General features: G+C 41.7%; 1 protein-coding gene and 1 non-coding gene across 2 annotated transcripts; both read left to right on the top strand.

Moving 5' to 3' along the window:
• The first annotated feature begins 16,426 nt into the window (after positions 1-16,426).
• CTXND2 (cortexin domain containing 2) lies at positions 16,427-18,028 on the top strand. Its single transcript, XM_070780817.1, has one exon. The coding sequence runs from the start codon at positions 16,496-16,498 to the stop codon at positions 16,658-16,660; it is 165 nt and encodes a 54-aa protein (XP_070636918.1). The 5' UTR covers positions 16,427-16,495; the 3' UTR covers positions 16,661-18,028.
• Positions 18,029-19,105: 1,077 nt separating this feature from the next.
• TRNAG-CCC (transfer RNA glycine (anticodon CCC)) lies at positions 19,106-19,178 on the top strand. Its single transcript has one exon. It is a non-coding gene; the product is annotated as a tRNA-Gly (tRNA).
• Positions 19,179-24,158: the final 4,980 nt, after the last annotated feature.

Genomic DNA, 24,158 nt, shown 5'->3' with positions numbered 1-24,158 from the left:
GTCATCACTTGTAGAAAGATTTCTATGACTAATCTTACCCTAGCTGAGTTTGTTAACCAGATGAGTGTCATACTATCCATTCTCTTCACCCGAGAGATGCAGAGTGTTCCTTCTGACACTGGAGTCTCCATGTTAACAAATATTTCCTTGTAGGCGTGGTGTGTGCATGCCAAGTCGCTTCAGTCATGTCCGACTCTTTGCAACCCCATGGACTGTAGCCTGCCAGGCTTCTCTGTCCATTCTTGCCTGGAACTTCCCAGGCAAGAATAATGGAGTGGGTTGCCATTCCCTTCTCCAGGGGTCTTCCCAAGCCAGGGATCAAACCCATGTTTCTTATGTCTCCTGCATTGGCAGACGGATTCTTTACCATTAGTGCCACCTGGGTGTGGGCACTATGCTAATAAATGCTGTGAGAAATCACACACAAAAAACAAAACTTTCAGATTTTTGCCCTCTAGAAGTTCATGTTAATGAAAGACTTTAGATTAATTGCCCTCATGCACCCTCCATCTTCCTGCCAGTCTAATATTTCTACTGCTACTGCTAAGTCACTTCAGTCGTGTCCGACTCTGTGCGACCCCATAGACGGCAGCCCACCAGGCTCCCCAACCATCAAATGGTGTAATTTCCATGCTTAAAAGCTTTTTGATGACTCCCCACTGATTGAAAAGCTGAATCCAAAACTTTAATGTGTCATACAAGGGCCCAGGTGAACTTGCCTAGGCTGCTTACTCAGTGGGAGAATATATCTCAAGCACTTACTGAACATTTACCGTTTCTCAAACATACTATGCTGTCCTCTCTTCTCCTTTCCTGCTTCTCCCCTTCCCCACCTTTATCAGCTTGAAAAGTGTGAGTTGCTCAGCTTTGTCCGACTCTCTGTGACCCCATGATCCCATGGACTATAGTCCATCAGGCTCCTCTGTCCTTGGGATTTCCCAGGCAAGAATACTGGTGCAGGTTGCCATTACCCATTCCAAGGGATCTTCCTGACCCACGAATCAAACCTGCATTTCCTTCATTACAGTCAGATTCTTTACTGTCTGAGCCACCAGGAGCTACTCATTCTCAGGCCTCAATTCAATTCAGGTATTTGTCTCTTCAGTGAAATTTTCCTGACTCTTCCCTTTGGGTTCTTTTATCAGCAGATTACTTTGGAATGATTTCTTTACATTCAGGAAGTATATATTTTTGTATATATTTCTCTTTAACTTTATAAAATGGAGATGGTTTATACAGTATATAAAATCATAGCTAGGAATCTGTGATAAGGAGAACAAATGATAGGAAAGACACAAGTCTCTTGAAATGCAATTGAGAGGAGAAGTTGGAAAATTAATAAACTATCCAGACTGTAAGGGGTCTAGTGAGATATTTAAGTACCAGAGTAAAATAATATGGATTTTTTGAGAGAATATGGCCTTTTTGATGAATAAAGAGAAGGTATATGCCTCCATATATAATGAGGCATTAAAGAAATATATCTAGAAAATGACATCTGAGGTATATACAAGTGGATAAAGACACTGGCAAGGTACTAAAAATACATTGAAATTGGTTTTCTCACTACAATTTAATTATCAGCAAGTACATATTAAATAGCTGGTAAATGCCAGGACACATTTCCCATTCCAGTTACAAAAATTCAAGAGAAGAGCTTTGGCCCAGCCGGGATGCTTACCCCCGACCACTGAACTGAGGCAGCCAGCACGGTGGGGCCGTGTCAGAACACGGTAGCTCCCCTAACAGCCATATGAGTGGACAGGAGGGGAAGTGTCAGGCAGACAATTTCAGAGAGACCTGCTACTTTTTGTTCTGGTGTTTATCCTTTCGTACCTGTGTCACAGTTGTATGGATATGTCTTATCCCCCATATCAGACTGTAAGTTTTCTAAAGACAGAAATCAGGCCTTTTTATATCTTTTTATGCCCACGGGTCCTAGTTTTTGTGCTTTATTTGTTAAATAGTAAATGATGCGTTGAAGTTAAATTGAAAGCTAATAGAGTTTGTATGATAATAGGGAGGGACCTGTTTGTAATCTCTAGTTCCCAAAGCACACAAGTCTGTAAATAAAATAAAGTAACAAGAGCAATGATAAAGAAGTTCTTGACTCTCCCATACCCTTGGACTGACATTTGAGTGAGCTCAGTGTCAAAAAACACTGTCTCTTAGAGATTGTATGGTCAGAATCTTACCTCTTCTCTGACTCTAGCTAAACTCAGAACCTAGACTAGCTCTTCCCTTAGAATGAATTTTTCACCAGGAAAGTCTCAAGTTAAAAATAAACCAGGGGGCTGGAGGACATATTTCCAATCACCATAACGACTTGTTTTGACACTTAATTTCTGTGAAACACACAGCCTAAGCTTAAATTGGAATCCTTTCTTCAAGTCATATAATACACTGAAGATCTATTACATTCTTAGCACCAAATGAACTGTATATGACCCGGAGTAGTTAGCTGCCAGTACTTTGAAGTGTGGACCTTCTCAGCCTCCTCCTTCTGTTGATGTTATACATTAGCAATACTGTGCAACTGTAATATGGGGAAAACTTGCTCTATAACTCCACTTAAGTGACAAATTAAAACAGCAATGCCTTCCAGATACTCCATAGCAAGACAAAGGGTGCAAGAAATGAGGAACATAGTAAATCCAGGGAGGGTAATAAGAGTGAACACTTACATAGCAGTTGTTATGTGCCAGGCACTGTGCTATCTTCTACATATTTATTTAATCTTAGCATCTATATCATAGGGTTATTGTATTATTATCCCCATTTTACAGATGAAGAAACCAAGGTTCTGAAAATGTAAGTAACTTGCTTAGGATCACCAAGCTTTGTTAGAGCCAGGATCCAAATCCACATGGACTGACTGTAGAAACCATGTTCTCCACTACCACATTATAGTTCATGATCGCCATTGAATTGTTCTCACTGGGGGTTAACTTATCTAGAAGGAACACCCTTTGCCCTTCCAAAACCAAGAACTGTACGGACCATTAACAGTTTCTAATGAGCTCTCTCTAAACTGTTCTCTTTCTGGCTCTTCAGAGGACACCCTCACAAACCCAGAGTGATCTCTGGAGCCAATGAGTACTGGATCCCAAAGAACTTTTTGTTTCTTTTTTATTTATTTATTTATTTTTGTCTGTTCGGGGTCTCTGTTGTTGCATCTGAAGTGTGTCTAGTTTCGGTGAGCAGGGGCTAGTCTTCATTGCAGCGCACAGGCTTCTCGTTGCGGTGGCTTCTCTTGCGGAGTACAGGCTCCAGGTGCTGGGTTTCAGTAGCTGCAGCACGGGGGCTCAGTAGTTGTGGCTCATGGTCTTAGTTGCTCCACAGCATGTGGAATCTTCCAGACCAGAGATTGAACCCATGTCCCCTGCAGTGGCAGGCTGATTCTTAACCACTGTACCACCAGGAAAGTCCAGAACTTTTTGATTTCTGATAGCATATTTGCAGTGCAAGATAGTGAAACCAAATACTTTAACCCACCACTTCTCAAAAACGTGTAAAATACTTGATACATTGAAAAGAAGACACGTAATATATTTTAGTTATGAAATACAATAATAACTGAACCATCTCAATGCATTTACCTGAGTGTTCTTTCCTTTAGATCATCTGCCTGCCTCCCTTCGAGAAGTAATCATTACCATGAATCTATATCACTCACTCCTTGGCTTTTTCCTTTTCTTTTTTTGGCCACATGCCCAGTAGGAGACAGTGAAAGCACTTAGTCCTAACCACTGGACTGCCAGGGAATTCCCTCCTTTGCTTTTTCAGAAGTAAATTTATCACATATGTGTGCATCCCTAAATAGTGTATTGTTATTGTAAAAAGTGCTTTGTTTGTTTTGAGATTTATAAAAATAATATAATAATGTATGCTGCTGCTGCTGCTAAGTGGCTTCAGTTGTGTCCGACTCTGTGTGACCCCATGGACGGCAGCCCACCAGGCTCCCCCATCCCTGGGATTCTCCAGGCAAGAACACTGGAGTGGGTTGCCATTTCCTCCTCCAGTGCATGAAAGTGAAAAGTGAAAGTGAAGTCGCTCAGTCATGTCTGACTCAGCGACCCCATGGACTGCAGCCTACCAGGCTCCTCTGTCCATGGGATTCTCCAGGCAAGAGTACTGGAGTGGGGTGCCATTGCCTTTACTAGATAATGCTAAATGATTTTCTACAGGGAATTTTTATCAATCTGTACTCTGATATTACTGATGGGGAGTGTATAAGAACTTTGAATAAGTTACATCCTTGCCAACATTTTGTATTATCAGACTTCTTAATGTCTACCAATCTAGTGAATAAAAAAATTATGTCAATGATTACTAGTGAAATTGAACACCTTTTCATGTACTTTTTACCCTTCATATTTCTTTTTTTTTAATGCCAGTTCATGTCTTTTGCTAATTTTCCTCTTGAGTTATTTGTCCTTTATTTATTCAGTTGGAGGATTCAGTTTGCTAACTTGGATACTAACCCTTTTTTAGAAATATGTTTCTCCAAGTTTGTGGTGTGGTTTGTATTTTTACTTACTTTATGGTGTCTGAACTGATCAGGAGTTCTTAATTCTAAAGTTAAACTCATGCATCTTTTAAAATACATATTGTACCATTTGTGTCTTGTTTAAGAGATCTTTTCCTAACCTGAGGTCATAAAAACATTCTATATTTTCTTCTAAATTTTTTGTTGTTGTTGTTTTTAAGAACTCGTCTTACTTTTAGCTGCACTGAATCTCTGTTGCTGTGCTTGGACTTCCTCTAATTGCAGCAAGCAGGGATTACGGTCCGGTTGCAGTATGTGGGCTTCTCACTGCAGTGGTTTCTCTTGTTGCAGAGCACAGGCGCTAGGCACACAGGCTTCGGTAGCTGTGGCCCTTGAGCGTAGTTGCTCCACCGCATGTAGAACCTTCCCAAACCAGGGATTGAACTCATGCCCCCTGCACTGGCTGACGGATTCTTATCCACTATACCACCAGGGAAGTCCTAAAGGTTTTAAAGTTTGCTCTTGACATCTGGCTCAGAGGATAAAGCATCTGCCTGCCATGCAGGAGACCCGGGTTCGATCCCTGGGTTGGGAAGATCCCCTGGAGAAAGAAATGGCAACCCACTCCAGTATTCTTGCCTGGAGAATCCCATGGACAGAGGAGCCTGGCGGGCTACAGTCCACAGGGTCACAAAGAGTCTGTGGGTTTTTTTTTAATGGATATCTTATTTTCCCGTATCCATTATTAAACAGGCCATTCTTTTTCTGTTGACAGTGCGCATTTCACTATAAGTCAAGTATCCCTAAATGTGCAGTTTGTTTCTGGGCTTTCTAGTCTCTTCAAATGGTCTATTATCTATACCTGCACATATATCCCACTGTCAAAAATACTATAGCTCTGTAATAAACCTTAATAACTGATATGGGAAATCTCTCCACCATATTCTCTCTCTTCAGAATGCCTTTTTAATTCGTGTACCTGTGAGCTCCCATGTACACTTAAGAAAAACAGTTTGTCAGTTTTCTCAAAAACCTTGATGGAATTTTGTTGGAGTTATATGGCCTCTATAAGTAAATTTGAGGAGAATTAACAACTTAATCATGTGGAATTCATACATATCGTGTATCTCTCCATTCACTTTGTTCAGTCACTGTGTTGTGTCCGACTCTGCAGCCCCAAGAACTGCAGCATGCCAGACTTCCCCGTCCCTCACTATCTCCCTGAGTTTTCGCAAACCCATGTGTCCATTGAGTCAGTGATGCCGTCCAACCATCTTATCCCGTCGCCTTCTTCTCTTGCCTTCAATCTTTCCCAACATCAGGGTCTTTTCCAGTGAATTGGCTCTTCGCATCAGGTGGCCAAAGTATTGGAGCTTCAGCTTCAGCATCAGTCCTTCCAGTGAATATTCAGGGTTGATATCCTTTAAGATTGACTGGTTTGATTTCCTTGCAGTCGAAGGGACTCTTAAAAGTCTTCTCCAACACCACAGTTCGAAATCATCAATTCTTTGGTGCTCAGCCTTCTTTATGGTCCAATTCTCACATCCATACATGACTAGTGGAAAAAACATACCTTTAACTATATGAAGCTTTGTCAGGAAAGTGTTGTCTAAGATTTTTACTATGCTGTCTAAGTTTGTTATATTCTTATGCTACTGCAAATAATGCCCCCCCCTTTTTTTTGGTGGCGCCACACGGCTTGCAGGATCTTACTCCCCTGACCAGTGATTGAACCAGGACCACAGCAGGGAAAGCTCTGAGTCTTAACTACTGGACCACCAAGGAGTTCCCAATGACCCTTTTAAAATTAAATGGTCTTTTAAAAATTACATTTGCTTATTGTTTGTTACTGGCATTTACATATGTAACTAACTTGTGTATCTCATCCAAACACCTTGTTAAACTACTTATGTCTCATATTTTCTGTAGACTATTCTATAGGAAATAATATCAGTGAATAATGAACATTTTTGTTTCTTCTTTTTAAATCCTTGTTTTTTTCTTTCTTTATCTTATTTTACTGCACTGATTAGAACCTCCAGAATGATGTTGAATAAATTGAAGATAATGAACCTCTTTGTCTTGTTCCTGATTTTAAGAGGAATATCTTTCAACTTTTCACCATTATCTGGATGTTTGCTCTATATTTTTTTTGTTATACCCTTAATTGGGTTAAAAGTATTTTTTCTACCCCTATTTTGCTAAAAATATTAATGTAGGTTTTTTTTAGTATTGAAATTTATCAAATGCTTTTTCTGCAACAACTGTGGTATTCATATGGCTTATATACATAGCATGCTTCTACTTCTGGGATAAACTCAGCTTGGTATCTATATACATCAAGGCTTATTTGCAGAGACCAGAAACCATTCTAGCTATTTTCAGCAGAAAGGAATTTAATAAATGGAATTAGAATGTTTTTAGTTTCACATGTCAAACCCAACTCAAATGAGATTGAAAAGTATATGGAAAAGTACGAATTTGCTAAGTGTTGGACGCATGTTCTATGAATCAAGGTTGTTCACCATATCAAGCAAATATTCTGTATTTCACCGATTTCTGTCTAGCTGACCTATCAATAACTGAGACTATTTTGATTATCCACTATAATGGCAATTTTTATCAATTTCTCCCTGTAGTCTTATTGTTTATTTATCCTGAGACTATTTTATTAGGTACATACAATTTAGAACTGTTACATCTTCCTACTGAGTTTCACACTTCATTATAATCTGTTAGTCCTCTGTATCCCTAATAATGCTTCTGGTCTTAAGGTCTATTTTGTCTGATATTAATACAGCATCTCAATTTTGTTTTGGTGAGTATTTACCTCGCACACCTTTTACTTCCAATCTTTCCATGCCTTTAAATTTTAGGTGAATCTCTTAGGAACAGCATATAGATGGATTGGGACCAAGACCAAAAAATAGATGTTCGGCATTTTGTGTCTGCTCAACTTCCAAAACTCCTTATTTGAGAGAAATGCTCCTTTATGTGAGTCTATGAGAGACAGAACTTCATTTTCACTACAGCGCCTAGAGATAATGAATATTGCCTCTCCTATCCCCGGGGTGGCTAAGGTGCTGGTGCGTGACTCAGCCTTGACCAGTCGGATGCTCCAGACAGGGTCTGGAATATCAAGTGACACAAAGATGACACAATTGATAATTCAGGCATGGCAGGGCCAGCAGTGTCCAATGACAGTAGCAGCAGTCCTCAGCAACAGCAGTGTCCGGGGGTGGTGGCTAGTGTCCAGTGCCGACAGCGCCTTAACCACACTTTTCCTGTGCTGACCTGGGTTATGATTCTCAGGGCCTGGCCTCCCTTGGTTTCTCCCTGTTTTCTGGGACCAATTCTCCTTCTCCTTGATTCTGGAAGTCACCTGGTCTCTTTATAATAAATACCTTTTGTGCTTAAGTAAGTGAAAGTCGGTCAGTCCTGTCGGACACTTTGTGACCCCATGGACTGCAGCCCACAAGGCTCCTCTGTTCATGGGATTCTCCAGGCAACAATACAAGAGTGGGTTGCCATTTCCTTCTCCAGGGGATCGTCTCGACCCAGGGATTGAACCCGGGTATCCTGCATTCCAGGCAGATTCTTTACCATCTCAGCCACCAGGGAAGCTCTTGCTTAAGTAAAGGAGGCCCTGTTTTCATTACTTGCAAAGAAGAATCCTGACTGATACAAAATTGTTCTTTCTCCCTCTGGAATTGAGGAGGAGGTAATATGAAGAAGAAATATGTGAAGTCTGGATTTTCTGTAGCCATTCTTGCTACCATAGGGAAGCTGGTCCGGGTATAAAATTAACATAGAAGAAAGGATGAAAGTGAAAGTGAAAGTCGCTCAGTTGTGTCCCAATTCTTTGCAACCCCGTGGACTATATAGTCCATGGAATTCTCCAGGCCAGAATACTGGAGTGCGTACCTGTTCCCTTCTCCAGGGGATCTTTCCAACCCAGGGATCAAACCCAGGTCTCCTGCACTGCAGGCGGATTCTTTACCAGCTGAGCCACCAGGGAACCCCAATGTAGAAGAAAGGTAGATACATAAAGGCAAAACCATGAAAACACCTCGACTCTCTGGATCAAGCCCTACTTAAAGTTATCCTTACTCTGGACTTTAGTCTCATAAGTCAATAAATTTCATGTATTGTTTAATCTCACTTAAGTGGACTTTTCTGTCACTTGCAACCCAACACATCCTACCTGATACCTTTCTATTCTGCCTTTGAAAAGGAATCCCTTGTTTGATTCTTCATTAGGCTTTTGGCTGCTATTCTACTTCTTTCTTTCCTAGTTGAGCTCCTCATAAATGATTTAAAATCTTGGTGTCTTCATTTCCTCACTGCCTTTTGTTGTTTAATCCACAAAAGTCTGGACTCCTTCTTTATCACTCTGCTACCACTATTCTTTTAGATCAGCAACAGTCTTCTTCTTTCAATGCCACATTCTCAAAGTCATTCATTCATTCAACCAACATTTTTACATGCTCACTTTTGCAAAGTATAGTACTATATCATTCATTGGACAGATACTTGTTGAACATCTAATATATCCCAGACTTTTAGGATAAAAACAAATTATATAGGGCCCTTAGTCTCATGTAGAATTACTATTTTATCAGAAAAGACAGAAATTAAAGTAATTGAAATAAACTATAGTGAATGTTACTAGAATATCTCCCTAGGAAATTGACATTTAAGCTAAGGCCTAAAAGTTGAACATAGAAGGATGGGAGTAATACAAAGATAATGTTAATGGAAAAGGCCTGGAGGCAAAGGCTGCTGCTACTGTTGCTAAGTCACTTCAGTCGTGTCCGACTCTGTGCGACCCCATAGACAGAAGCCCACCAAGGCTCCCCCGTCCCTGGGATTCTCTAGGCAAGAACACTGGAGTGGGTTGCCATTTCCTTCTCCAATGCATGAAAGTGAAAAGTGAAAGTGAAGTCGCTCAGTCGTGTCCGACTCTTAGCGAGCCCATGGACTCGCAGCCTACCAGGCTCCTCCACCCATGGGATTTTCCAGGCAAGAGTACTGGAGTTGGGTGCCATTGCCCTCTCCGAGGGAGGCAAAGGAGGATCATGCAAAACTCATAGAGCTGTGACAAGTCCAGCATTGCTGGGTAAAAATGTACAAGGAAGAGTGGCAAGAAACAAGGTGAGACCAAATCGTGGACAGCCTTGGTAACCCACTGAAGACAGTAGGCAGATGCTGTAATATTTTAATCAGAAGACTGATTGAATTACATTTATTAAAGATTGCTTTGCGGTTTGGGGAGGAGACTAAGAATGTTTTCGGAAAATCAGAAAATATTTGCAGGTGTTTGCCATTTGATGGCCTAGAGCACAATGGTGGCCACAGGGGTAAAGAAAAGGGAATGGATTTGAGACATACTTTGGAAGTAGCCCCAAAAGGATATTAACAGAGGTAGAGTGATATGTGCTAAGTCGCTTCAGTAGTGTCCAACTCTTTGCAACCCATGGACTGTAGCCTGCCAGGCTCCTCTGTCCAGGCAAGAATACTAGAGTGGGTTGCCATGCCCTCCTCCAGGGGATCTTCCTGACCCAGGGATCAAACCCAAGACTCTTACGTAGCCTGTACCACTAGCACCACCTAGTGATAAGCCACTGAAATGTGGAACACAAAAATACACATGTCCTTGCTCTGAAAGAGCACTGTAGAAAGGATGACACATAAAGAATGCAATACATATATAAGTGAGATATAGATCTTAAAATGGTACAAATATCTACCAATTTTCCCACATTTTCCAGCTACCAGATTAGTTTTTCTCTCGTCATCAGGGGACAACAGAGGACGAGATAGTTGGATGGCATCACTGGCTCAATGGACATGAGTTTGAGCAGGCTTCAGGAGATGGTGAAGGACAGGGAAGACTGGCGTGCTGCAGCCCATGGGGTTGCAAAGAGTCAGACACGACTGAGCGACTGAACAACAACCTTACAATTCTCTGCCAACGGACAACTCTGCCCATTAGGAACACAATTCTTGATGCTATTTCATGGAGCAATTCAGCTTCCCACCATGTCAACTAATTTATTTTTAATTTTTAAAATTTATTGATTTTTGGCTGTGCTGGGTCATCATTGCTTTCACTGGCTCTCTAGTTGCGGGGAGAAGGAGCTACGCTCTTCATCGCAGTGTGCAGGCTTCTCCTGACAGTGGCTCCTCTTGTTGCAGAGCACGGGCTGTAAGATACTTGTGCTTCAGTAGTTGTGGCTCAGTAGTGGCAGCTCATGGGCTCTAGAACCAGGGTTCAGTAGTTGTGGCATATGAATGCAGTTGCTCCAGGGCATGGTGGAATCTTCCCACACCAAGGATTAAACCCACATTTTCTGCATTGTCAGGCAGACTCTTGTCTATGGCACCACCAGGGAAGTCCCCAGCTAATCTTTTACAAAACAATATTTTAGGACTTCCCTGGTGGTCCAGTAGTTAAGACTCCACACTTCTGCAGGGAGCACAGGTTTGATCCCTCGTTGGGAAACTAAAAGCCCACATGCTGTCTGGTGCAGTCAAAACAAAACAAAACAGTATTTTAGCTTTCTCTCGGAGAAGGCAATGGCACCCCACTCCAGTACTCTTGCCTGGAAAATCCCATGGATAGAGGAGCCTGGTGGGCTGCAGTCCACAGGGTTGCTAAGAGTCAGACATGACTGAGCGACTTCACTTTCACTTTTCACTTTCATGCATTGGAGAAGGAAATGGCAACCCACTCCAGTGTTCTTGCCTAGAGAATCCCAGGGACGGGGGAGCCTGGTGGGCTTCTGTCTATGGGGTCGCACAGAGTCGGACACGACTGAAGTGACTTAGCAGCAGCAGCAGCTTTTTCTACATCTCTCCAAGGACTTCCCAGGTGGTGTTAGTGGTAAAGGACCCACCTGCCAATGCAGGAAACATAGGAGACAACGGTTTGATCCCTGGGTCAGGAAGATCCCCTAGGAGAGAGCATGGCAACACACTCCAGTATTCTTGCCTGAAAAATCCCATGGACAGAAGAGCTTGTCGGGCTACAGCCCAAAGGGTCACAAAGAATCAGACAGAACTGAAGCGACTTAGCGCTCATGCTTGCTCCTTGGAAGAAAAGCTATGAAAAACCTAGACAGCTATTAAAAAACAGAGACATTACTTTGCCAACAAAGGTCCACATAGTCAAAGTTATGGCTTTTCAGTAGTCTTGTATGGATGTGAGAGTTGGACCATAAAGAAGGCTAAACGCCAAAGAATTGACGCTTTTGTGCTGTGGTGTTGGAGAAGACTCTTGAGAGTCCCTTGGACTGCAAGGAGATCAAACCAGTCCATCCTAAAGGAAATCAGCCCTGAATATTCATTGGAAGAAGGATTGATGCTAAAGCTGAAGCTCCGATACTTTGGCCACCTGATGCAATGAGCCAACTCAGAAAAGACCTTGATACTGGGAAAGACTGAAGGCAGGAGGAGAAGGGGAAGACAGAGGGCAAGATGTTTGGATGGCCTCACTGACTCAACGGACATGAGTTGGAGCAAGCTCTGGGAGATGGTGATGGACAGGGAAGCCTGGTGTGCTGAAGTCCAAGGGGCCACAAAGAGTTGGACACAACTAAGCAACTGAACAACAATAAGCACACAGGCACACCTCTCCTAAAGATCCAAACCATTTTTCAAAACAAATCTATTGGCATCTTTTTTTCTCTCTAGGCTTGAATGTTGTTTAGGGCCCTTTCTCTCCTTTTTCATGAGCTCCTCAGAAATTCTCTACTAGGGTTATCTAACTGTAGATCCCTTCAGGTCAATATTTCTACTCTGGTCATTCTAATGCTGAATCCAAGTTCACCTCCAGCCATTTTCTAAGATAATTTTATCCTAGCAGGAAGCCCTCTCGGCTTAGATCCTCTTTTTGTGACCCCCCGCTAAGGCTGGTCCCTATCTGTATCCATACCTGGTCCTCAAGAAAAAGAAAAAAATTCCCCTTGGGACTTCCCTGGTGGTCCAGTGGTAGGAACTTCAAGCTCCCAGTGCAGGGGGCCCAGGTTTGAACCCCAGGCAGAGAACTAGATCCCACATGCCACAACTAAGACCCAGCCAAATGAATAAATGATAAAAATATATATATTTTTAAAATCCCCCTCATTCAGTGCAATCTCAACTCTGCCTTCTTTTCTACTGCCACAGGCTGCTTTAGCCAATTTCTTTTCTTTCTTTTTTCAAATTTTATTTTATTACAGTTAGAACACTTAATGTGAAATCTACCTTCTTAACAAATTTTTAAGTGTACAATCAGTTCAGTTCAGTCACTCAGTTGTGTCCAACTCTTTGCAACCTCATGGACTGCAGCATGCCAGGCTTACCCGTCTATCACCAACACCCGGAGTTTACTCAAAGTCATGTCCATTGAGTTGGTGGTGCCATACAACCATCTCATCCTCTGTCGTCCCCTTCTCCTCCTGCCCTCAATCTTTCCAAGCATCAGGGTCTTTTCAAATGAGTAAGCTCTTCGAATCAGGTGGCCAAAGTATTGGAGCTTCAACTTTAGCATCAGTCCTTCCAATGACTATTCAGGACTGATCTCCTTTAGGATGGACTGGTTGGATCTCCTTGCTGTCCAAGGGACTCTCAAGAGTCTTCTCCAACACCACAGTTCAAAAGCATCAATTCTTCGGTGCTCAGCTTTCTTTATAGTCCAACTCTCACATCCATACATGATTACCAGAAAAACCATAGCTCTGACTAGACAGACCTTTGTTGGCAAAGTAATGTCTCTGCTTTTTAATATGCTGTCTAGGTTTGTCTTAACTTTTCTTCCAAGGAGTAAGCGTCTTTTAATTTCATGGCTGCAGTCACCATCCATTGATTTTGGGACCCCCCCCCAAATAAAGTCTGTCACTGTTTTCATTATTTCCCCTTCTATTTGCCATGAAGTGATGGGACCAGATGCTATGGTCTTAGTTTTCTGAATGTTGAGTTTAAGCCAACTTTTTCACTCTCCTCTTTCACTTTCATCAAGAAGCTCTTTAGTTCTTCACTTACTGCCATAAGGATGGTGTCATCTGCATATCTAAGTTATTGATATTTCTTCCAGCAATCTTGATTCCAGATTGTGCTTCATCCAGTCCAGCATTTCTCATGATGTACTCTGCATATAAGTTAAAGAAGCAGGGTGACAATATACAGCCTTGACATACTCCCTTTCCTGATTTGGAACCAGTCTCTTGTTCCATGTCCAGTTCTAACTCTTGCTTCTTGACCTGCATACAGATTTCTCAGGAGGCAGGTCAGGTGGTCTGGTATTCCCATCTCTTTAAGAAATTTTCCAGTTTGTTGTGATCCACACAATCAAAGGCTTTGGCATAGTCAATAAAGCAGAAGTAGATGTTTTTCTAGAACTCTCTCGCTTTTTCAATGATCCAGTGGATGTTGGCAATTTGATCTCTGGTTCCTCTGCATTTTCAGCAGAGGAAATCCAGCTTGAACATCTGGAAGTTCACGGTTCACATACTGTTGAATCCTAGCTTGGAGAATTTTGAGCATTAATTTGCTAGTATGTGAGATGAGTACAATTTTGTGGTAGTTTGAGCATTCTTTGGCATTGCCAAAGAATTAAGTGTACAATAGATTATCATTAACTATACATACAATGTCATACAGAAGATATCTAGAGCTTATTCCTCTTACTTCACTGAAACCTTATGCCTGTTCTTTAGTAACTCCTCATGACTAATGATGTTGAGCATCTTTACATGTCTTATTGGCCATTTGTAAATCTTCCTTAGAGAAATATCTATTCAGATCCTTTGTCTAATTTTTAATTGAGTTATTTGTCTTCCTATTATTTAGTTGTACAAATACTTTAGATATTCTAAATACAAGTCCATTATCAGATATAAGATTTTCAAAGATTTTTTCCCATTGTGTGGGGTTTTTTTACTTTCTTGATTGTGTCCTTTGAAGCTCAAGAGTTTTAAATTTGAAGAAGTCCAATTTATCTTTTTTTCTCTTACTGTTGTCATATCTTAAAATCCTTTACCAAATCCAATGCTATGAAAATTTATTCCTTTTCTCTGAATTTTACAGTTTTAGCTCTTACATTTGTGTCTTTGATCTGTTTTGAGTTAATATTTATATATGGGGTGAGGTAAGTGGCTAACTTCAATCTTTTGCATATGACTATCTAGTTTTCCAGGTTTCCCAGGTGGCTCAGTGGGTAAAGAATTCCCCTGCAATGCAGGAGACACAGGGGAGGTGGATTCAATCCCTGAGTCAGGAAGATCCTCTGGAGGAGGGCATGGCAACCCACTCCAGTATTTTGCCTGGAGAATCCCGTGGACAGAGGAGCCTGGCAGGTTACAATCCATAGGGTCACAAAGAGTCAGAGATGACTGAAGTGACTGAGCAAACATGGGCATCCAGTTTTCCAAGTACCATTTGTTTTCTTTCCTTATTGAATGGTGTTGACACTCTTCTCAAAAATCAGTTGACAATACATATATGTTTATTTCTGTACTCTCACTTCTATTCCATTGATGTGTATGTCTATTCTTATGCCAATACTACACTATTTTAATGACTGTAGCTTTATGGTGAGTTTTGAAGTTGAGAAGAGAGAGTCCTCTGACTTTCTTTTCAATATTGTTTTGATGGTGGACTTAATAACTTGATCGCTTCTGGGATGTACCTGATTTTTCATTAAGAGACAGGAATGACAGCACAAACATAGTGATTAGAAAAAATAAAACAAAAAAAAGAAAAAAGAAAACAATTATGTTTATACCTAGTAAGTTGACACCACAATAAATTAATTACAGTAAGTACTCAGAATTTGAAAAAATATTAGAGAGTGGTTTGCACTTAACACAGAATTGGGGTGTTCAAGACAATTGTACTGGGATTTAACAGAGCAAGGAAGCCCCAGTTGTTTTCTGAGTTACACATATTTTTCACGTCTTGCCTTGGAGTATTTCACCTACTTTTACATATGCTTATGTCTTGAAGGTCACCTATACTAATGTTACCAGTGTCATGTGTGTGTGAATGTGTGTGTGTTTGTTGCTCAGTCATGTCTGACTCTTTGCGACACTATGGACTGTAGCTCTCCAGGCTCTATCCTTGGAGTTGTCCCAGCAAGAATACTTGAGTGGGTAGATTCCTTGCTCCAGGGATGAAACCCAGCTCTCCCATATTGCAGGCAGATTCTTTACTGTCTGAGCCACCAGGGAAGGAAGCCCTATCAGTTTCATGAGTACCTCTTAAATAAATCTTGCTAAATGTTTTGGAAACACTCTTTGGTTTCAACATAACAGTGTTAAGAAAATACATACATAGAGGAGTGCGTTGGGTTGGGAGATTGGTATTGACACATATACACTATCATGTGCAAAATAGGTAGCTAGTGGAAACCTGCAGTGTAACATGGGGAACTCAGCATGGTGCTCTGTAATGACCTAGCGGGGTGGGCTGGGGGGTGGGGGGCGATGGAAGGGAGGTCCAAGAGGGAGGGGATACACAGTGCAATGCAGAGCTCAGTCCTGCCTTACTCTTCAAAACCCCATGGACTGTAGCCCACCAGGCTCCTCTGTCCGTGGAATTTTTCAGGCAAGAAATACTGGAGTGGGTTGACTGATTCACTTCATTGTACACAACATTATAAAGCAACTATTACCCCAAGCTACTAGCTCAGATGGTAAAGCATCTGACTGCAATGCAGGAGACCTGGGTTCAATCTCTGGGTCGGGAAGATCCCCTGGAGAAGGAAATGGCAACCCACTCCAGTATCCTTGCCTGGAAAATCCCATGGACAGAAAAGCCTGGCAGGCTGTACAGTCCATGGGGTCACAAAGAGTCAGACATGATTAAGCAACTAACACACACATACCCCAATTTTAAAAAATACATACATACAAATATAAGCCAATAAACTTGTTTTATCCTCTTTTGTCTAGGAATATGACAAATCTGAAGATACTCCTGAGGAAGTAGCTACAGTTGGATGAGGGTAAAGAGGTGTGTGTTCCCATGGATGACTCAAGCCTGCCCAGTGTTGATGTAGACAAAGGCTTTGCCATTGCCTTTGTTGTTCTCCTGTTTCTCTTCCTAATAGTGATGATTTTTCGGTGTGCCAAGTTGGTGAAGAATCCCTATGAGGCCAGCTCTACAGCTACGGAGCCATCTCTGAGCTGAAGTGTGAGAAAACCTGATAGACTTCCCTTCACAGGAGATTTGAAATCTCTTACACAGACATTTATGAAACAGACTGTTTATTACTCAACCTCCTATTTCTCAGCCTCCTCCGCCTTGCATTCCACAATAGGCACATGAGGGTGAGTTGAGAATAATAATAGGGATGAAACACAAGCTAGTCTGTATCATTCTATTCAGGGAAATCGCTACCAAAGCGGGGCAGAGACAGGTTGAACTTATCTTTTAAAAGAAAGCCATGAGGGCCTTCCCCCGTGGCTCAATGGTAGAGAATCAGCCTGCTAATGCAGAAGAGGTGGGTTTGACCCCTGTTCTGTGAAGATCCCACATGCTGTGGAGCAACTAAGCCCGAGCACCACAACTACTGAGCCTGTGCTCTCGAACCCAGGAACCACAAGTGTTGAAGCCTGGCCACCCTAGAGCCTGTCCTCTGCAGCAAGAGAAGCCACCACAAGAAACCTGCACACAGTAACTGGAGAGTAGCCCCCTCTAACTGCAACTAAAGAAAAACCCAAAAAAAAAGAAAAAAAGAAAAACCCACACAGCAACAAAGATGCAGCACAGCCAAAAATAAATGAATAACTCAGTAAATAAAAATTTAAAAATAAGGCCATGGATTTCAATCCTCCATTATCTAATATTCTTAAGATAACTAGACAGTTGGCCATAATTTTATGAGGTAACGTAATATAATATCATGATGCTCGGTCAGGCGCATGTAAAACCTGATGCTTGGGAAGGTGCGTCTAAGCCCTCCTAGAGGTGGTCTTAGGATGTCCCTTTAGTTATGCAAATATAAGGCCAGCAAGAACCAGTTATCCTATAATAAGAATCTAACAGGACTTTTTTAGTGTATGAAGCTTAATAAAAGCTGATGCCCTTCTCAAGTGGGCAGAGTTCTGTGGTAGAGGGGAACTAATGTGCCTTGGGTAATCCCTTAACTTCCCTCAGCCTACATTTCCTCACTTAGAAAATAACATCTAGTGGGTTGAAAAGGAACCCTCAAAATGATTTGTCCATGTCCTTATCCCTGAAATCTATGAACATGACCTTATTTGGAAAGATGGTCTTTGCAGATGTAAAGTTAAGGATTTCAAAATGAATTCAACCTGGATTAGTGGGGTAAGCCCTAAAACCCACGACAAATGTCTTTACGAAAGACAGAAGAGGAGACATACACACAGAGGGGAAAAGGTCATGTGAAAATGAAAGCAGAGACTGGAGTTATGCAACCACAGCTAAAGAATCCTTGCCTGGAACCATCAGAAGCTGGAAGAGGCAAGAAGTTTTCCCTCCAGAGCCTTTGGAGGGAGTGCAGCCATACCAACACCTTGATTTTGGACTTCTAGTCTTCAGGACTCTGAGAGAATAAATTTCTGTTGTTTTAAGCCACCCAGTTTGTGATAATTTGTTATGGCAGTCACAGGAAGCTAATACATAATACATGATGATAAGTGTCACAATCACCATCCTAGGGACTTTTTAAGAGAAAAGAGAAGGAAATCATAACTCCATTCTCCGAAGTCTGAAGTTATGGAAATTTGATAGAGTGAGCTACGGCTAACTGGCAGGAAAGTCCATAAGAGAGTTCACTAGAGGGACTTCCCTAGGGGTCCAGTGGTTAGGAATCCGCCTTGCAAGGCAGGAGACATGGGTTCTGTCTCTGGTCCTGGAACTAAGATCCCCCATGCTGCGAGGCACCAAGTCTGTGTGCCACAACTAGAGAGTCCATCCACCTCACAGAAAGATCACTCATGATGCAACTAAAATCTGTTGCAATAAATAAATTAATTAAACTTTTTCCTTATTATTCTTTGTCACCCTCTTCCATGCTGTCCTCTTTAGAAGTCACTATGTGTGGGCCACACTCAAGAAGTATAAAGTTACTTTCTCCTTCCTTTTTAAAAAAATTAATTTTCTAATTGGAGGAAAATTGCTTTACAAGGTGTTGGTTTCTGCTGTACAATAACATGAATCAGCCATAATTATACAAATATCCCCTCCCTCTGAAGCCTCCCTCCCCTCCCCCATCCCACCCCTGTAAGTCATCACAGAGCACCAGGCTGGGCTCCCTATGTTATATAGCAACTTTTCCTAGCTAACTATTTCACACATGGTAGTGTATATATGTCAGTGCTACTTTCTCCATCTCATCCCACTCTCTCTTTGCACTCTACCCCCTCACCCCTGTGCCCACAAGTCCATTCTCTACATCTGCATCTTCCCTGCAAGGGATTGATTCCTTCACTGCAAATGGATTTATCCGTACCATTTTTCTAGGTTCCATATATATGTGTTAATATACGATATTTGTCTTTCTCTTTCTGACTTAACTTCACTGCATAACAGGCTATGGGCTCATCTACCTCACTACCACTGACTCAAATTTGTTCCTAAAATATTTTTATTGGGAGACAGAGAAGGACTTCCCTGGTGGTCCAATGGCTAAGACTCTGCACTCCCAATGCAGGGATCCTGGGTTCAATCCCTGGTCAGGGAACTGGATCCTGCATGGTGTAACTAAGACCTAGAATAGCCAAATAATTAAAAAGAGAGAGAGAGAGAGAATTCACTAGAAGGAAAGGAGGCACCTAGGCCACTGATGAAGGCTCAATACAGGTCTGGCTGGAGAGAATTGGTTCTAGCACGGTAAATAATAGAGACTAAAGCTCTCAGGTCCAGCCAGGCTGGGCCAAATGTTCTAGGCAACAGCAAATTCATATGGGAATGTGAACTAAGAGTTTCGTAATCTTGGAATCTAAGTGTGGGGCTTAGATTGGAATCTAAGTGTAGGGCTTAGATGCATAATCTTGGAATCTAAGTGTGGGGAATCTAAGTGTGGGCTTGTGCAGGTACTTGGACCAACACACAGTCACTTCCAAGGAGACTTGTATCCTTGGCGACCAGGCTGAGCCAGGCTTTAGCAGCAATACTAGGTGGTATTGGAAATAGAACTCTAGCCATGCACTGTTAGCAGAGACTTGACGATTATCTCTGTTCCTGATTCCTGGAAACAGGGCTTCTTCCCCCATCCCTGGCTTGAGTAAATCCTCAGGATTATTTGAAAATAGAGGAAAGGAAACCAAAGGCTTCCACTGGAGATACTAGACTTTGCCTTCACCAGAACAGAAGGTGTTATATTGGTTAAACTGGAAAAGAGATGATTCGTACCCTTATTGAGTGAAAAGAAATTCATGGTAAGGTGCAGGTCAGGACAAAATAAAAGCAGATTTAGATTGAAGCAGCACTTGAGGGTGATGTGTGTTCCCCTCCAGAAGCTCAGAAATTAACCTTTTCCCCACCTTCTAAAGTTAAATGAATAACTTCCTAGGTGACTCAGTGGTAAAGAATCAGCCTGCAATGCAGGAGACATAGGTTCAGTCCGTGGGTCAGGAAGATGCCCTGGAGGAGGAAATGGCAACCCACGCCAGTATTCTTGCCTGAAAAATCCCATGAACAAAGGAACCTGGCTGGTTACAGTCCATAGGGTCGCAAAGAGTTGGATACAACTGAGTGACTGAGCATGTGTGCACGCGCACGCACACACACACACGCCATCTAAAATAAAATGCAAGACCAACACATGTTTAATCAGAGCATCAATATACAGTCATAAGAGAGGCACAGATTTAACTGTTATCTTACTTTCTCCCTTAACTTATCCAAGGGGGGAAAAATGCATCAATTAGAAATGTATCAAATGTGGAAGCAGAGAAAAAGGAGCAACCCAAGGCAAACTCACACAGGGCCAATGTGGTGAATGCTGTTCAGGAAAGAAAGCAACTTAGCCATTGGACAGCAGAATATTTCCAGTCCTGATAGTCAGATAGTCCTTGGTATGGAGATTCAGGGAGTTGCAGCCCACAGACCTTGAATCCATCTGGCTTTAGTGCCCACATTAGCTCTGTTAATCTGGTGTCCTTAAATATTTCTTTCACTTACCTTAAACTGGTGGCTTAGAAATCCAATGGGTTTGCAAATAAGTTTTATTGGGCAGACCCCTCCAGTATAATCTACAAACCTTGTGCAGGTGTGTGTTGCATTTTCCATTTGATTTTTGAGTTAACATTTAAAAATTATTGTGAAAGTAATAAATGCACAGACGTAAAAAAAAATTTTATAAATGTTAGGGAAAGGGAAGTCGCTCAGTCATCTCTGACTCTTCGCGACTCCATGGACTGCAGCCCACCAGGCTCCTCCGTCTGTGGGATTTTCCAGCCAAGAGTACTGGAGTGGGGTGCCATCGCCTTCTCCGATGAATGAGTCTACCTATTTGTAAAAATGTGACTGATGAAAACAGTACAATCACTAGGTTATCACACTGTGCGAGTTCAGTTGCCAAGAGGGAGCAACTCAAAGGACATCACACAATCTATAAACCAGCTGGAAGGAGCCATCCAGATTTTGCCCTGCCGAACCCTTTCTGGGCAATGATTAGACAAGTCCTCATAGATGATATACTTAAGTAACATTTATAAATTTATAAATTATAAATATATAATTTATAATTTATAAATTTATATATAAACGTTTATAAATTAAAAATGCAGAAATTTCCTAGACACTGCCTTGTTTCACAAATCTTCTTTCCAGAATAACTGCTATTAAGGTAATTTGTTTTTACACATATGCGTATTTTTCCAGACATTCTTCTTTTCTTTTTATTTTTAAAGTAATATTTTTGAATAAACTCTCCATTTTTATGCTTCAGAATTCAAAAACTATTAAATGGCGTACTGTAAAAACTCTTGGAGTCAAGACTGTGGGGTGGGGAAAAATATCAATAACCTCAGACATGCAGATGACGCCACACTTATGGCAGAAAGCCAAGAGGAATTAAAGAGCCTCTTGATGAAGGTGAAAGAAGAGAGTGAAAAAGATGGCTTAAAACTCAGCATTTAAAAAAAGAAGATCATGACATCCAGTCCCATCATTTCATGGCAAATAGATGGGGAAACAATGGAAACGGTGATAGACTTTATTTTCCTGGGCTCCAAAATCACTATGGACAGTGACTGCTGCCATGAAATTAAAAGACACTTGTTCCTTGGAAGAAAAGCAATGAAAAACCTAGACAGTATATTGAAAAGCAGAGACATTTTTTTGCCTACAAAGGTCTATATAGCCAAAGCCATGATTTTTCTGGTAGTCATATATGGATGTGAGAGCTGGACAATAAAAAAGGCTGAGCACCGAAGAAGTGATGCCTTCAAACTGTGGTGTTGGAGAAGACTCTTGAGAGTCCCTTGGATAGCAAGGAAATCAAACCAGTCTGTCCTAAAGGAAATCAGTCCTGAATATTCATTGGAAGGACTGATGCTAAAGCTGAAGCTCCAATACTTTGCCCACCTGATGCAAAGAGCTGACTCATTTGAAAAGACCCTGATGCTTGGAAAGATTGAGGGCAGGAGGAGAAGGGGACAACAGAGGATGAGATGGTTGGATGGCATCCACAACCCAGTGGACATGAGTTTGAGCAAACTCCGGGAGATGGTGAAGGACAGGAAAGCCTGGTGTGCTGCAGTCCATGGGGTTGCAAAGAGTCGGACACAACTGAGTGCCTAAACAACAACAAAACTCTTACTCCCACCCTTGTCCCCACCTTCAATTTGCCCTCTTCAGAGACAACCAGTATAAATTTCTTAGGTATCCATCCAGTGATATTTTACATATATGTATAAAAATGTGTATTTTTGCTATTATTTAACAACTAAGGGACTTCATTTGTGGTCCAGTGCCTAAGTCACCACGCTCCCAATGCAGAGGACCCAGGTTCCAACCTTGGTCATGGAACTAGTCCCACATGCCAGAACTAAGAGTTCACATGCCACAGCTAAAGATCCTTCATGCCACAAAAAAGATCGAAGATCCCACGTGCCTCGGGATCTAACTAAGGCCCAGCACAGCCAAATAAAGAAATAAATATTTAACAACTAATATGATCTGATCTGAGCATGGTATATATTGGAGAAGGAAATGGCAACCCACTCCAGTGTTCTTGCCTGGAGAATCCCAGGGACAGGGGAGCCTGATGGGCTGCCGTCTATGGGGTCACATAGAGTTGGACACGACTGATGTGACTTAGCAGCAGCAGCAGCGGCAGCATGGTATATGGGTCTTCCCTGGTAGCTCAACTGGTAAAGAATCTGTCTGCAATGAGGGAGACCTGGGTTTTATCCCTGGGTAGGGAAGATGCCCTGAAGGAGAGCACAGCAACCCATTCTAGTATTCTCACCTGGAGAATCCTCATGCACAGAGGAGCCTGGTGGGCTACAGTCCATTGGGTTCCAAAGATTCAGACAAGACTCAGGGACTAAGTAGACCACAGCACAGCAAAGCATGGTATATACCATGTTCTGCACTTGTTTTTCTCATTTAATCATGTATCTTGAAGATCACTTCATATTAATGCACAAAGAGCTTCCTTAGCCTTTTTTTTTTATAACACTACTGAAGAGTATGCTCCTGTTTGGGTGTGCTATAGTTTGTTTAACCAACACTTGCTGATGACAATTTATTTTGTTTCTAAACATTTTATTTCAGATAATGTTGCAGAAGATAATTTAGCACTTTATGTCATTTCAGAGGTATGTAGTTTAATTCCTAGAAGTTGAATTACTGACAGAGTATTGCAGAATTTACAAAACAAGTTTTTTATTTTTTATTTTTTTGGCAAGCTGAGTCTTTGTTGCTGCCTGGGCTTTTCTCTAGCTGTGACAAGTGGGTGATACTCTCTAGTTGCGGTGTGCAGACTTCTTATTGCAGTGGCTTCTCTTGTTGCTGAGAGTGTAGTCTAGGGTGTACAGGCTTCAGTAGTTCTGGCACATAGGTTCAGTAGTTGTGGCTCCCAGGCTCTAGAGCACTGTCTTAACAGTTGTGGCACACAGGCTTAGTTGCTCCATGGGATGTGGACTCTTCCCGGATCAGGGATCAAACCCACCTCCTTTGCATTGGCAGGCTGATTCTTTACCACTGAGCCACCAGGGAAGTCAGAATTTACAAAGTTTTTTAAACTATTTGTGAATAATCAAAACTCAGAAGCTTTCATACCAAAAAAATCGGTTTTTAAGTTCTCTTGAAAAATTGGAGATCTGGCAGCATCATATGTGCCACACAGGAGAAAAATTAGCTAGAGCTAAATGTCAACTGCTCCTTGTAGGTGAGATATGTATTTCCCGAGTGACCACAGTTCTGTCTCACCCAGTTTTGCTCCATTACATTACTTTCTTGATGTTTGAAACCCTCTGAGTTGTTAATCCTTATGTTCCTTTGTTTTGATTCTGAAATTATGCAGTAACTTTCAGATTATGATTCTATTTCCCCTAAGTCTGTCTGCAAGGAAAGGATCATTTGGCATTCCAAGGTTTCAGCCCCCACACTATGATATCTCATGATCAAGTAATAAGTAGCATATGTTTGTGATTTTTCAACGTATAATAATAGATTATAGGTGTGAATGTGTTGAGCACACCAATATGAA

Source organism: Bos indicus, chromosome 3 (genome assembly GCF_029378745.1).
Source record: "Bos indicus isolate NIAB-ARS_2022 breed Sahiwal x Tharparkar chromosome 3, NIAB-ARS_B.indTharparkar_mat_pri_1.0, whole genome shotgun sequence".
NCBI lineage: Eukaryota > Metazoa > Chordata > Mammalia > Artiodactyla > Bovidae > Bos > Bos indicus.
Note: the sequence above shows the minus strand (reverse complement) of the source record. Positions and strands in the feature narration are given on the sequence as shown.

What these genes read in the sequence shown, in the direction of transcription:
- CTXND2 (XM_070780817.1), top strand. Translation starts at nt 16,496, where the DNA reads ATGGATGACTCAAGCCTGCCCAGTGTTGATGTAGACAAAGGCTTTGCC.